The sequence below is a fragment of the Danio rerio genome, chromosome 25, assembly GCF_052040795.2.
Source record: "Danio rerio strain M-AB ecotype USA chromosome 25, GRCz13ab, whole genome shotgun sequence".
NCBI classification, from domain to species: Eukaryota; Metazoa; Chordata; class Actinopteri; order Cypriniformes; family Danionidae; genus Danio; species Danio rerio.
The window spans coordinates 8,673,411-8,688,207 of NC_141045.1; the positions used below are offsets into that span (position 1 = coordinate 8,673,411).

Here is a 14,797-nt window from a genome sequence, read left to right on the forward strand (position 1 = left end):
TTTCCTCCAAAAGTAAAGTGTTGTACAGTGTCGCCTACTAGTGGTGACTTCATGCACAATCTTTTGTATCAAATGAAAAGTATTGCTGATGGAGACTGATAGTAATGATATCCGCTTGTTAAATGATGACGTATGTAATACTGTTTCCGGGTCCAAGTTGCCATTCATTTGAGTGGAGAAATCATTCGTTTATGATCACGTTTTATTCCTATCACACATTAAAGTTAAATTTTATATAAAGTCATAGTGTACACAACAATCTCTGGGCTTGCTGCATAACAAATGCCAAAAATTTAACAATTAAAAAAGAAAATGAATCACTTTCTGACATCGGATATTAGGCATGGACATATATACTGCGATCGTGATTTTCGAAAGTATTAAATCACTTTGTAAACGTTTATTATTACCATTTCATTAATCTCCCCATTCAGTTGAATAGAGCGCTTGGACCTGGAAGCCGCTTCGCGTGACGTAACACTTAACAAGCGGATTTGAGCTTGTTTACGGCTTTCTATTTTCAGTAAACATTTGAATATTTATTCTGATGATGCGTGAATAAGTAAACATATGATATATTTGTTGGTTTGATGCAGAATCAGAATCAGTTTCATATTTCACTATAAAATTATTTGAACTGGCTCATGTTGGTTCATACTATACTTATCTTTCGATCAGCTTGGGTGTAAACATCACATTACGGGTGCCTCATTGCATTAACTATTATGGCACATTGACAAACCAAGAGTACTTAAAGATTGAAGATAGAAAAAATGGTATATACTGCATGGCAAAATAGTGGCTTCCGTTGCAGTTAGTGATAAAAAAACGTAAAGAACATGCTATGAAAATTAAGCACTTTTTGTTATTTTCCATACACAAAAGTCTACATACAAACGCTTCTGATTGCTCAAATTATATTGCAGATCGAATACTGAAAACGTTTCTTTTTTTTCTTTTTTTTAGAAAGTTTGTCTCTTAATCAGGTGTAATTTTTAGAGACTAAAAAAGTTGGGTTAACTCACCAATGCCTGAAGAAATGGTGTTCAATCGAACATTCACCTAACAGCCACGATCCTCATAACTAGAAAACAGCATCTCTTTGGAACAAAAACACACATTACAACCATTTACATGAACATTTTAAAGTGTTTCATGTGCCTGCGACCTGCAAAGGCATTCATACCGACTCTTAGAGAAGATGCTGATCTAGGCCATTTAGCAGCAGGGCCAGTGTCAAACTACTTGGCCAATCACATTACAGTCCTGATCAGCCCTTTTCCAATGAGATGGCTTTTTGGAATCATATTGGCTGAGAAATTGGCTCCGATCAATCAAACATCAGGATAATACTCTGCATTCATATCCATATTGTGCAACACAGATTTTTGTTCGGTGGTGGACATTCTGCTCAGCACCTCTGTCGACAGTGAAATGCTGTTCCCAGATTTCTCTTCAAACCAGCTGTCCAATGCCCGCTTTCCATCAAAGCTCCCAATAGGCGGTCCATTGACAGCCAAGGTGAGCAAATCGTTGATCTGATCCAGAGTCAGTCTGGAACGGCTATTTCTGCGCACTTTCTGCAACGAGCCTCTTCCTTTGTCACAGCATGTCGTAGATGTTGGCAAGACTCTGACAATCTGCAGAATGTGATTGAGAAGAGGATAACGTTGCTTGTATCTGAAGATGTGGCTGACGACTTCTTTAAAACCATTCACACTACAATAATCAGCTTTCAGATCCCTCCATTCAACCACGAGACTTCCTCTGGCATCTGTTCTTTCGATTGAGCGTTCACGGCCGGATGAAGGAATAGTCTCCAGGTGGTCAAAAATAACAAGGATCTCTTCCTCTCCATATGCACTGAGATCATCCCTGTTAATAGGCCATGAGGCTAGGTCAAGGACCTGACAGGCCTGGACAACTGTGCGGCTGCGTGGTTCAAAGCGCTGAGCCAGAATGCATTGACTTTGCTGGCAGATTTTCTCTCGAATTGACTGAAACTTGGACTCGGCAACCCTCAAGTTCTTGAGGTCCACACCATTAAAACTCTCCCGAAAGTTGTCCTCAAATTCTTGCAGGTACTCCCCTGGGGAGTCCACCAGCTGACCAATCTCATGAATGGCATCTTCAATTTTTGCGTCCACTTGTGACACCAGCAGATAGTCACCCTGAAAGATGAAAGCAAGCCGTGAAAAGACAGCAATGACATCCAGGAGAAAATAAATCAGCTTCACTGACTGATAGTCCAAAAGGAACTGTAGGAGAGACAGAGCAATGGCAGCAGCATCACCCCTTTGTGTTTGGTTGCTTATGGTCTTCAGATGAGCAACCACCTCCAGATAGTCCTTAATTAGGGCATTGAGAACATTGGGTTCCCCTATGATCCAACGGACAGCTCGAATATCACCAAGAAACTCAGTTTCCTCCGACAGCGTTGGTGCTGATGACCTTAGCTCAGCCATCAAACGTGGGGAATATCTATAGAAGCTAAGCAGTTGCTTCAAGTTGTTCTCCAAATCCTCCAAGCAGGACAGTTCCTTCCCACTAATGGCATCCAGAACCTCTAAATGTGGGCGATGGATCATCACAGGTAAACACAACACCCATGGAATTGTCTTTCGGATGGCTACGTAAAGATTAGCTCTTAAACTAGAGGAAATGTTTGAACCATCTATTCCCAAACCAACGACTAGCATGTCCTGGAGTCTTAGCCCAAGGACTCCAAAGGCACGATCCACAGCCTGAAGGTAACCTTCGACATTACCTCCACAAAGCCTCTGTAAGGAGAGGAACTCAGTGGCAGGAAGCCCGTCAGTGGTGGTGAACTGGACATATACGGCAACCATATCAGCCAAGAGATCATCATTCTGCCCATCCATGATGATGCTTAAAAAGGGTGAAAGGCGGATCTTCTCAGCCAAATCTTCTTTAAATGCTCGAGAAATGTGTTGGATGAGAATCTGACAGTCATTTTCGTTCATGTATTGATCCACCACTTTGAGGTCGCACTTCTTGAGTAGCTCCGCTAAGGGGCGCAGATCAGAAAACGGCCGTCCTTCAAGAGCCAGATGATAGGCAGCATTCAGAAGAGTCATCATGTTACGACACATCTCTTCAGTTTTCTCCGGGTGCATTCGAAGTTTGTAAAGCTGAAGGCACTTCTTGTGCAGATTGCTCTGGCTGTGCAGTTTAATGGTGTGGATTTTAAATTGCTTGGAGCCGATGATAAACGCAGAGGTGCGGGAGGACTGGACGGTGTATTGGCGGCACACGTGGCACCACATCTCATTCAGTGTAGGTGAATAACGGAGAAACCAGAACTTCTTCAGCCACTCCTGTTTGAATCTGCGAATCCGACGACCCGAACCCACCGAGAGTTTTGAAGACTCATCTGCAGCCACCAGGAGGTCAGCAGAAATGGATTCATCGGCAGAATCAACGTCCTGGTCATCCTCCTCAAGGGCCGCTGGGATGGGCGTCATGGTGTCTGCAACAGATAAGCAAACAGAGCACAAAATTAAGCTGAGCACCAATATAAATGAAGATTAAAGTTCAGGATTTGGCAAAAAAAAAAAACACTCATTAACAATTTTAATAAAACTTTTAATTATTAGTGCATTTCCATTCGAAACATTTCAACAAATTCTGCAAACAATGAACCGCAAATAATAACAAAACACTTCAAACAGTACTCAAGTAAACCAAGAGACAAATATATAGTCATACATCAAAATACATACACCAATATCAAAATGTGTTGCAGAAAATCTTTCATCCATGGCAGACTTCCATCCCTGGTTCAAACCTACCTCTGTGGTCCTCACCAGCAAGCATCTCAGAAGCTGGTACAGGCTTAACCTCCACATGCCCCTGTCCTCTGAGACGGTGCAGTTCGGCCTCCAGCTCACGGATTCGACGTTTTAGCCTCACACAGTTTGGGCAGAAAGATGTGGATGGTCCTTCACTGGTCAAGGCCTCATCCTCTTCCGTGTTTTCCATTTTAATGCATTTCCCATCAAAGCCAATCTCGTGGTGATCCATTGAAGCCAACCCAGAGGTGAAGACGGACTCTTTACTTTCTGCGTCAGGATGGCAGAAAACCTGGCAGACATTTGTTCGTGCTCTTGGAAAAGACAAGGTGCTGTTCAGGGGGTTGTTCTGACTTTGATTAGCCTCTAGAGATGCTTCCAGGACATCTTTGAAAATGAGGTCAATCTTCTTTTTCTTGGCCTGGGGCTGGTTTTCTGCCTCATCGCTTCCATGCTTGCTTAGGGTCCTTCTACCGTGCATTGCGGATCTTAACACTGGGCCTTTGGGCTCCTCCTGGTCTTCTGATTTTACTCCTGTAATACAATGGTGCTGTGTGTTAACAAGTGAAATGCATGTAACACTTTCACCATATTATATTTTAAAAATAAGCAGCGTGATAATAGATAATAACATTAGCTTTGAAAAAGATATGATGGCAGAACAGGTAAGCATTTTCATATATTAAAAAATATATATATAATCCCACTTCACTTACCTGTTAAAAAATTGCAGGCCTGGAAAACGTCTCCTGGGTACATTTTGGTTGCTCAAAAATGTTCAATTTGAAATATTTCTTGATATATTGTCAACAATAATTATGGATGACATGTAGTATACTTTTTAATTGTTCTTTTAAATCAGGGGTGTCCAAACTCAATCCTGGAGGGCCGGTGTCCAGCAAATTTTAGTGTCAACCCCAATTAAACACACCTGAACCAGCTAATCAAGCTCTTTCTAGGTATACTAGAAACTTCCACGCAGGTGTGTTGCAGAAAGTTGAAGCTAAAGTATGCAGGACACTAGTTCGGACACCTCTATTTTAAATCCCTTTAAAAAAAAGCTTAAAACCTCAACTCTGCATTTCTTGGGGCTGTATAAAAACAGCAATTGAACATAACGTCTGCTTTTGTGTTTTGACTATGATGATGAAAGTCATATATAATATATTTTCTGTTCATTTTTTATAATATTGTGTTAATGTCTACTAAGAAAGCAATAGAGATTGTGTGAGATTCAGTTCGTTACTGCTAAATAAAAGGCACCTTTTAGTAAATGAGATTTTAAAATGGCAGAACTGTTTATTATTTAGAAGATAGTTTCAATTCACAATGAGTTTTGCAAAATTTGGTAACACTTTATAATAACTACACTACCAATCATTTTATTAATAATTATCAAACAGCTAACTCATTATTCGTTAAGCATTAACTCTACATTATTAGACGTTAGTGAGCAGTTTATAACTGCAGCTACAAATGCTCTATTTTTGACTTATAAGCACATTTATAAGTTGCTTAATAATTATATTATCATACTTTATTACTTGTTAATTAACATTACTACATTCAGTATTTCACTATTTACGAACCATTTGTATTTAAGAGTAGTTGGTGGCTTTGACAATCATTCAGAATGAGTTAGTAAATAATAATTAAACTATTCATATCAACATTTATATATTTTACTATTCGGGAAAATAGTTTCATTCATTCATTCATTCATTCATTTTCCTGTCGGCTTAGTCCCATTATTAATCCGGGGTCGCCACAGTGGAATGAACCACCAACTTATCCAGCAAGTTTTTACGCAGCGTATGCCCTTCTAGCCGCAACCCATCTCTGGGAAACATCCAAACACACATTCACACACACACACTCATACACTACGGACAATTTAGCCTACCCAATTCACCTGTACTGCATGTCTTTGGACTGTGGGGGAAACCGGAGCACCCGGAGGAAAGCCACGCGAAGGCAGAGAGAACAAGCAAACTCCACACAGAAACGTCAACTAAGCCGAGGTTCGAACCAGCGACCCAGCGACCTTCTTGGTGTGAGGCGACAGCACAACCTACTGCGCCACTGCCTCACCTCAGGAGTATAGTAATGGTTAATATTTATGTTAATAAATGTTTTATTAATTCAACTTCATGCAGTTTTTTGACCTAATCTAAAGTAGGGGACTAAAGTGAGGACTATTTATATTTTGTAAATCCCTTATAAATGACAATTAAAGGCTCAGTATCAAATAAACAATAAATGTTTGAAATCTTATGTAAAAAAATAAAATTACTGTAAACTTTAAACATTGCTGAATAACAGGAGTGTCAAAATACAATTATAAATAAATACAATTAAATTAAACAACAATATAATAATTTAACAATATTTTATGTTACAACATTTCAATGTTATTTAGCAAAGTTTAAACTGCACAGTCATTTTATTTAAGCTAAGACTGCAAATATTTATTTTTCACTTGATAAAGTTTCAGTTGTGTATCTTCAAATGAACAGAAATTAATAAAGTTGTTTACTTTCTTTTTTCCCTGTTTAGAAGATAACTGAGCCTTTAATTGTTATTTATTAGGGATTTACAAAGCATAAATATACCTCACTTCAGATTAGGTCACAAAACTGGAAAAATTGACTTAAAGCATTTATTAATATACAAATTAACTATTAGTATATGCCTGAATAATAAGTTATATTAATGTTAATTTTAATCATTTACTTACACATTCTGAATGATCTTCAAAAACACCAACTATTCTTAAATAACTAGTTTGTAAATAATGCAATAATTAGGAAATAAAAAAAATAATAATTAACAAACTATGGAAGTACAATGATTAAGCACATTATACATGTGCTTACAAGTCAAGAATAGAGCATTTATATCTGCAGTTAACTGCTTACTAACGTCTATTAATGTAGAGTTAATACTTTACAGACGATGAATTAACTATTTGCTAATGCTTAACAGATGATTCATAGAGTGTAGCTATTATAAAGTGTTAGCCAAAATTGGTATTCATTTGCAGTGTTTTTATAAATATGATTTACTATTATAGATCATGAGTTGCCATACCTGGATTTAGCCTTGCAATTAGGGCTGAGCGTTATGGCAAAAATGCAAACCTGATCATTTTTTAGATATTGAACAATAACGATAAATTTCAATGTACGTTGTTAATGCTTCCAGCTTTAAAAGTTACTATCCCAACAATGACTGATGCCACCAAAAATAGAGGGTTCAATAAATTACAATACTGTTTATTAGCAAAAATAGATTACACATTTAAATTAATAGTAAAAAACATTTAAAAAGACTAATCTAGCATTATGAGGTTAGTTAAATGTGCAAAACATAAACAATAAAAATATACAGTACATCTATCGACACATTGTAAAACTTTCTTGGGGGGTTTTATTGGGGCTGATATTGTTTTAGGTGAGTGAATAGGTTGGTTTTGTTGCCATACTTGGTTTTCACAAACCATTGACATACTTTACAGATCGTTTTAATTTGCTCCTTGTGACACTTCAGATAGCTAAACCACTTCCATATAACAGAATTCGTGCTGCCTTTTTTGTCGATAATTCCATCATCTTTGAATAATAGGTTAGTTTACGTTTGTCACTGCTTCCACTCATTTTTTCTTTATTTTTTTCACCTTGTCGAGTTAGCTAGCAAAGTGTGATAGGAAATGGTCTTTTGACTTCATGCTGATTGGTTGTTGTTGTCGCATATTGCTGCTGTGTGATTGGCTCCTAGATCAATATCGAGTAAAAATGTCCAGAGCTTATCATCGTTATCGAAATAAATTTTGTCCCAATTCGACATGATATCGTTTGTTGACCAATAAAAGATATCATGTGCTTGCATAAATCTTAATCTATTACTTTATGAACTGTTCAGTTTAAAACCTTTCAAAGCATCTTTCATCAATTAAAAGTATTTGTCTCAAACACCAACAAAGGGTGTCTCACCTGTGTCCAGATTGCGGTCAATGCTGTCCCGGGACACACTCTGCAGTCGCTTCATATACTCGCTGCTGTACCAAACACCAAGTTTCTCGCCCACCTTCAGTCTGTGACACACTCGAAAGTAGATTTGATCACCATGTTGAAACGCACTCAGGTTCTGTTCACTCTCATCAGAAGTAATCTGGATAAACCTGGGAAGAATAAACAAACTTAGCATTCTGAATATAAATATATTAATACAACCAAAAGACAACAACGTTTGCATGTTTGAGAATTGTGTAATGGAGGCCAGCTGCTAGTACTGTAAAATTGGTGCCGTGACCCGGAAGGGACTTTTACCTTCTCAAAGAAAACACATCTTTTGAATGCATCAAACCTCAAATAAGTGATAACGACATGTCCAGCATTGTGTTCTGCAGCTCGATAAGTGTTTTGTTTTAAATTTTGAGATTTTACTGTACCTTCAGTGTCAGTGAAAGATTGTCTAAGAAATTCACAAGCAGCAAAATGTGCCCAAATGTAGGTTTTAAAAAAGTCTTTTAAATTACTTGCATATCTCGCCTCCCTCGCCATATTATGTCACCATGACAAATGACATCTGAAAACCATCAGTACATCACAACCGAGGTACCGATTATGGCCTGTAGCTAAATTAATACTAAATGATCCTCATCTATACCATAAAAATGATTTTGACACCCCTAAAGTTTGAATTTGTGATACAATAGCTATAATTCCATCCACCTATTTTAAGCAAATGCATAATTTTAAATTTAAGTGCATTAATTTAAATGCAAATGCGCATTAAAAAAACAGTTGATGGAAACGCCATGACGCGCATACATTTTGAAAATGCGCATAAAAAACTTATGCGCCTAACTGGGTAGGATAAACTTTTTATTCGATAAGAAAAGATGCGCATAAACTGCGATGGAAACACTTTTACCGCACAAACTCCAGCATGCGCATTGAAAAAGGTCATGTGATTTTGTTAAAAGAGATCATGTGATGCTTAAAATGTGTGTGAATGGACAAAACGTCAGGCTGAGCACATTATAAAACATCTGAAATGTTGTTTTGGTCATTATAAAACACCTTACCATTTCAGTATCAATGTTATTATATTATTAATGACCTCCAGAATCAAGAGCGCCTGTGCTCCGCGTCTGACACCTTCAAACGCCACTGCGTGCTCACTGCTTGTGTGTGTGTGTGTATGCACAAACTCAAGTAAGGCTCCCATGTTCTACTTCACCACATTTTAGAGGTAGTTGCATGTACTTTTCTAATTGTCCACGGATTTTTTTTGCCATGCATATATCATAGACCTCTTTGTGACGCTGCTGTGAAATAGGCCGTTCATATATCTCGTCTTTTCTGCGCATAAGTTTATTTCCAATGGAGTAGTGCGGCTAGCTCATGCATATAGGGAGCGATGTGCACAAGTATTTCAGGCACACCCAGTTGAAAACATCTCAGCTTTTCAGACTGCCGTGAGCGCACCGCGAGTCACATAACAAGAACTGACCGAGAGGCTTCATTCTTTGTCTGATATACATTCGCTTTATACTTTGTATATTCCATACAGATACAGAACACCCAAACACCCAGTGCTTTTAAAATGTCTCCACAAATAAAACAATGTCAGTGCAAGCGCAAATCGCATTGAAAATGCTGATGGAAGTGATTCACCACATGCTTTTTACACATGATATGTGACTGACAGATCTTACACAGCTGGTTCTGTGATACATCAGACTTCCTGTATGCAAAGTAATCCCTCACCACAGATTTTGACTTTTTTGGCCCCAAGTCCTTCAGTGCTGAACTCACCATCCTTGTTTATGCAGGCTATTTGTCTTTAAGCTCTTTAAGATTTAGAAATTGTGCATGTTCAAATCGAGATTTCAATACGATATCCATTAATCGCACAGCCCTAAAGCCTAATGACACTGATTCAAGTTCTAATTGAAGTGGCGTGGATAAAACTGGAGGGGTTACAATAGCAACAGAACACTTTTTTTTTTTAGAAATGATAAAGAAAAATGAAAATGAGTGTGATGATGTTATTACCTCATCCAGTTAGCTGTAGCTTCGTCACTCCCATCGATGAATTTATATTTGCTGTCCTTATCAACAATCTAAAAAAAACACATTTGATATTAGAATGCAATTTTACTTGCACTTAAAAATTTGTACAATTACATACATCTACGCTAACAAAACCTACCATCCAAGAGTACGGCCCTGAAGGTTTATCTGAGGCCATTATTTGGCCTTTATAAGGACCAAACAGTGCCCCCTTTGGTATTTTTTCATCCATGCAGTAGACATCCACCTTATCGCCATTTCTGCGCACTTCGATGCCTGAGGGTGCGGTGAGAGCTGCCCGATTGGGCACCCCTGATGCCACAGGGGTGTCTGGCACAAAGACAGGCGGCCCATGGGTAGGACAATCCTCCAGGTAATACTTCTTGCACTCTTCGCAGACTATAGATATAAAAACATAAATATATATATCTAAAAATATATTCATAAATCTACACAGTAAACAATTGTGGAAATCTAACCGATACTTACACCAAAAACTGGAATAACGCTCATGTTCTACTTTTAGCCTTTTGTTTGGCTCTTCAGCTGACTTCTCATTTGATGCACTAAGGTAAATAGATTAAAAAAACCTACTTAATACCATGGTTTTTCTATTTTTATGCACTGTAATTACTACTTTTTTAATTGCTTTTTACACTTTTCATGGCTGACCTGGTGCTGCATTCGCCTTCAGCTTCCATGGAGGAATGATCTGGATTGGTGGAAGAATCTGCCATGATCTGGGCAGGATGGAGTCTCCGTTTCACTCCGACATATTAATGCTAAAGTAAAATGAAGGAATAGTAGTTTTCATAAACAGATCATTAAAATCTGAATCATAATTAAAAATCATGAAAAACTTACTCATAGCACCAAATAAAAACTTAAAAAATGTTACATATGAATACATAACATTCAGAACTACATTACTTAATTTTTACATCATTTTAAAAGTGAAACACTGATTGTATTGCATATATTTTAGACCCTAACAAGCAATTATTTACATGCCTTTTATATGTCAGATTATTTTATTATAATGCCCAAAAACAATAAAAAATATATATGTATATACTGAACATACAATATCAAAATAACCATCAGACCAAAGAATAATATCATTCTTAACAATGAAAAACCAGCGACGCAGTAATTAGTGCTGTCACCTAACCAAGAAGGTCGCTGGTTGGAGTATCAGCTGGGTTAGTTGGCGTATCTGTGTGGAGTTTGCATGTTCTCCCTGTGTTCGCATGGGTTTCCTCCGGGTGTTCCGGTTTCCTCCACAGTCCAAAGACATGCGGCACAGGTGAACTGGGTAGGCTAAATTGTCCGTAGTGTACGAGTCTGAATTAATGTTTCCAAGAGATGGGTTGCAGCTGGAAGAGCATTCGCTGCGTAAAACATGTGCGGTTCATTCCGCTGTGGCAACCCCGGATTAATAAAGGGACTAAGCCAAAAATAAAATTAATGAAGACAATGAAAAAACACACAAATAAATGGAAAAATTGAAAGAAAAAATAATCTAATAATGAACATTGAAAATGCTAAATTGAGATTTACAACTCATAAAAAATAGGAAAAGAGTTACAAACAGATGAAAGTGTTAGAGGCTTTTTGTTCTTAGACAATTGAATCAATGAAAGGTACTGCTCAAATTATTTTTTTAAAACAACAACATTTATTGAGTTTGAATATTTGGACTTATGAATGTGCAATTTTGCTAGCAGCAAAGCCAAGTTTACCACATACAACTGTTTTTCTTTAGACTGTTTTTAGTCTTTTGCCCCTTTTAGACAAACTTTTTCCCCTTCTTTTTAACAAAGCACATCACTGGGACGTAGTTCCAATTACAAAAAGTCATATATGTCAGCTTTACCCAAGTACAGTAGGAATGACTGTGACGTCATTCTGGTTCTACTTTCTCATATTGTTTATTTCAAGCTTTTTTTTTTTTTTTTTAAATAAATCTTTATTTTACAGTCAATGGTTCAATATTGCAATAGTTACATGTTAGCCAGTCCTTTAATCAGTCTACTGCTGAGATACACAAAATTTCTCACAAAATACAAAACTCTGGTAACTCCTAAAGCAGTGGTAGGGAACCTATGGCTCGTGAGCCACATCTGGCTCTTTGACCAAATATACATGGCTCTCCAGCAGTCTCCCTACAATAATATTTTATAACAGTTTAAAAAATTCTAACCGTCACTAGAAATCAGTTTCCGATTGAAAATACAATTATACATCCCCTTTTTAAAATGAATGAAATCCCTTTTTAAAATGAGCAAAATGAATAAGAACTCAGTTAACAATAAAAGGATGTTTCAACCAATCCACATGTGCAGCATTATGGATAAACGTGAATTGCGACACTAATAAAAAGCAAACAACTTGCATTACTTATAGTAATCTTCTCATGTATGTAAATTCAAACAACATCCATGAGTGGTGACGAAAAGAAAAACATTCTATAAATTGTCCTTTTTTTCCATTCTTGGATTTGCTCTACATGTGATGCTTCATATTTGTTTATTTTGGAGTTGTGCATGGACATAAGGTTTTTATTTAAACCTGTGTATTTATAGCAGCAATCTATCATTTTGACCATGTCTACATGCCTCAATGCATTGAGTTGCTGCCATGTGATAGGCTGATTACAAATTTGCATTAAGGAGTTTGACAGGTGTACCTAATAAAGTGGCCGGTGGCTCTTAAAAAAAAAAAATCATTTGCTAAAAAAAATCATACATGACTCTTTGCTGAAAAAAGGTTCCTGACCCCGTACTAACAAGTTTGCAAAACCTATAGGCGCTATTCCTTCTGGAGCAATACAGTATCACTAGGAACAGTTACCATTCCAGAACCAGTTAATATGCCCACTGGTGAAATTTGTTTTGCTATAAAGAAAATCAAGCTCTGTTTCTTGATAATACTATCTCTACCCCTCCTGCTCTCTCACATTGGAACAGTCTTTTTGAGCATTTAAACTGAGAAAATATGGTCCATGCAGCAAAAGGTTTTCCTTCCTAGGTAAAGGAAATAAATTATTACATACCATTTACCCAGTCAAAAACTTCTTAAAGAAAAGATTTGGATTTGACTTTAATACAAATTGCTCCTTTTGTCAGAATAACAATGAAAATCTTCCTCACTTATTTTGGTCATGCAACTACAGTTGAAATTATTAGCCCCCCTTTGATTTTTTATAATATTTCCCAAATTATGTTTAACAGAATAAGGAAATTTTCACAGGATGTCTGATAATATTTTTTCTTCACAAGAAAGTCTTATTTGTTTTATTTCGGCTAGAATAAAAGCAGTTTTTAATTTTTAAAAAAGCTATATTTTTTTGACTGTCTACAGAACAAACTATCGTTATACAATAACTTGACTAATTACCCTAACCTGCCTAGTTAGCCTAATAACCTAGTTAAGCCTTTAAATCAGTCAAATATTCAAATATTCATCATCGCAAAGATAAAATAAATCAGCTATTAGAAATGAGTTATTAAAACTATTATGTTTAGAAATGTGTTGAAAAAATGTTCAATCCGTTAAGAAGAAATTGACTGACTTCAACTGTATGTGCTCCAATTTTGGCAAGATGTTAATTTATTTATCTCAAATATTACTTCACAGAATTTTTCTGACTCCAAAAGTAATTATTTAAGGTTTTTTTATATCTAAAATTTTTAATGCCTTTTTATGCAGATTTTATACTCATAAATGTAAATGTTTAAAATTGCAAGCCAATATTTATAGCATTTATCAAAGAGATTAAAATTACTTACAATTCCAGATTCACTTAACAAGCACTCCACGCACGTATATTCTATTAAATCTCTAAATTGCTGTCATTTTCTTATATTGCCCTATTAACAGACAATTTCTTTATTATACATCTATCCTCAGATCAGAAAACCTATTGATATTTCTTTGTTTTTTGTTTTGATTTCTGTTTTTTTCCTCGTTTTTCTCTTTCTTTCGTTCTCTATAGGCATCATTGTAAATAATCTAATGATTATTATTGTAAATGGTGTGTACAAATTGTTTCTTCTTGTTATACAATATTACAAGCTTTCCTATGTTTATAAATTATTCATTAAAAGTTGCTTTCATAAAACACCCATAACACGACAAACCACATGGTAGTTCAGTGAACACGAAAAGTGACCGCAAGAAACCCTCACTCTGTTCTGCTGACGCTTCCGATACAGAATCTAGTTCCAAAATATTTTAGTCAGAGAAAGCTGCGCCCTGATTGGCCAACCGCGCCATCACTCACAAACTACCCGAGCTGAGAGAGAGAGACGAGTGCAGGAAAACAAATAGGGCAACAATGATCTCTTGAAAGACAAAACTGCTGCAAAGTTGTGCTCGTCTAAACACTGTGAGGTAAAAGTTGCACATACGATCAAGCGCAGGCGTTGACAATGATAGTGCGCAGCGTTTCTGCAGGCTCTGCCTCCGTTTGGCGTCTGCAAGGCAACTGGCAATTTGCCTAACGCTTTCGGAAGCCATTTTCATTGGCCACATTGGCTAGTGAATGTAACTCACCGTCTATAGGATATACGCAGTGCGTCGCGGGGTCTTTGGTGGTCTTCTTCAGCTGCGGCGCGTCTCGGTTTCGGCCGCTCCGTGGACCGCGGCGGCGAGGCTACGGCACGGGGGGATTTCACTAGTCCCGGGCGATGCAAAGTTTATCATCTCCAAATGTTTGTACCACAGTCAGCTGCTTCTCTCTGCTATGACCACCATCTTTTTATTACAGGAAATGACATGGAAAACGGAAGAAAGCGGCGTTTGTGCAGACCGGGCACGAAATTTCAGGAAAGGGAAAGTTAGGTAGTGTGTCAAGTTGTGTGAGGGAGCGTCTCGCGCGCGCGCGTTCATTTTTGGGAACGC

General features: G+C 37.3%; 1 protein-coding gene across 3 annotated transcripts; it reads right to left on the reverse strand.

Moving 5' to 3' along the window:
• Nucleotides 1-439: 439 nt before the first annotated feature.
• Nucleotides 440-14,671, reverse strand: prdm11 (PR domain containing 11). 3 transcript variants are annotated; one of them, XM_087311738.1, is made up of 9 exons: nucleotides 14,450-14,671; nucleotides 10,565-10,674; nucleotides 10,382-10,458; nucleotides 10,032-10,291; nucleotides 9,875-9,942; nucleotides 7,805-7,992; nucleotides 3,813-4,346; nucleotides 3,375-3,490; nucleotides 440-2,171 (listed from the first exon to the last, which is right to left on the reverse strand). In XM_087311738.1, the coding sequence occupies exons 2-9, from the start codon at nucleotides 10,627-10,629 to the stop codon at nucleotides 1,335-1,337; spliced, it is 2,145 nt and encodes a 714-aa protein (XP_087167864.1). In that variant the 5' UTR covers nucleotides 10,630-10,674; nucleotides 14,450-14,671; the 3' UTR covers nucleotides 440-1,334. The 3 variants fall into 3 exon arrangements, with proteins under 3 accessions (XP_087167864.1, XP_087167862.1, XP_087167863.1); XM_087311736.1 differs by having other exon boundaries at nucleotides 440-3,490; XM_087311737.1 differs by lacking the exon at nucleotides 3,813-4,346 and having other exon boundaries at nucleotides 440-3,490.
• Between the last annotated feature and the right edge of the window lie 126 nt (nucleotides 14,672-14,797).

What these genes read in the sequence shown, in the direction of transcription:
- prdm11 (XM_087311736.1), bottom strand. Translation starts at nt 10,629, where the DNA reads ATGGCAGATTCTTCCACCAATCCAGATCATTCCTCCATGGAAGCTGAA. An exon ending in CAGGGCCGTACTCTTGGATG is followed by an intron (nt 9,943 to 10,031) that starts GTAGGTTTTGTT and finishes TGTTTTTTTTAG; the next exon opens with ATTGTTGATAAGGACAGCAA. An exon ending in TGCTGGTGAGGACCACAGAG is followed by an intron (nt 3,491 to 3,812) that starts GTAGGTTTGAAC and finishes TATCTGTTGCAG; the next exon opens with ACACCATGACGCCCATCCCA.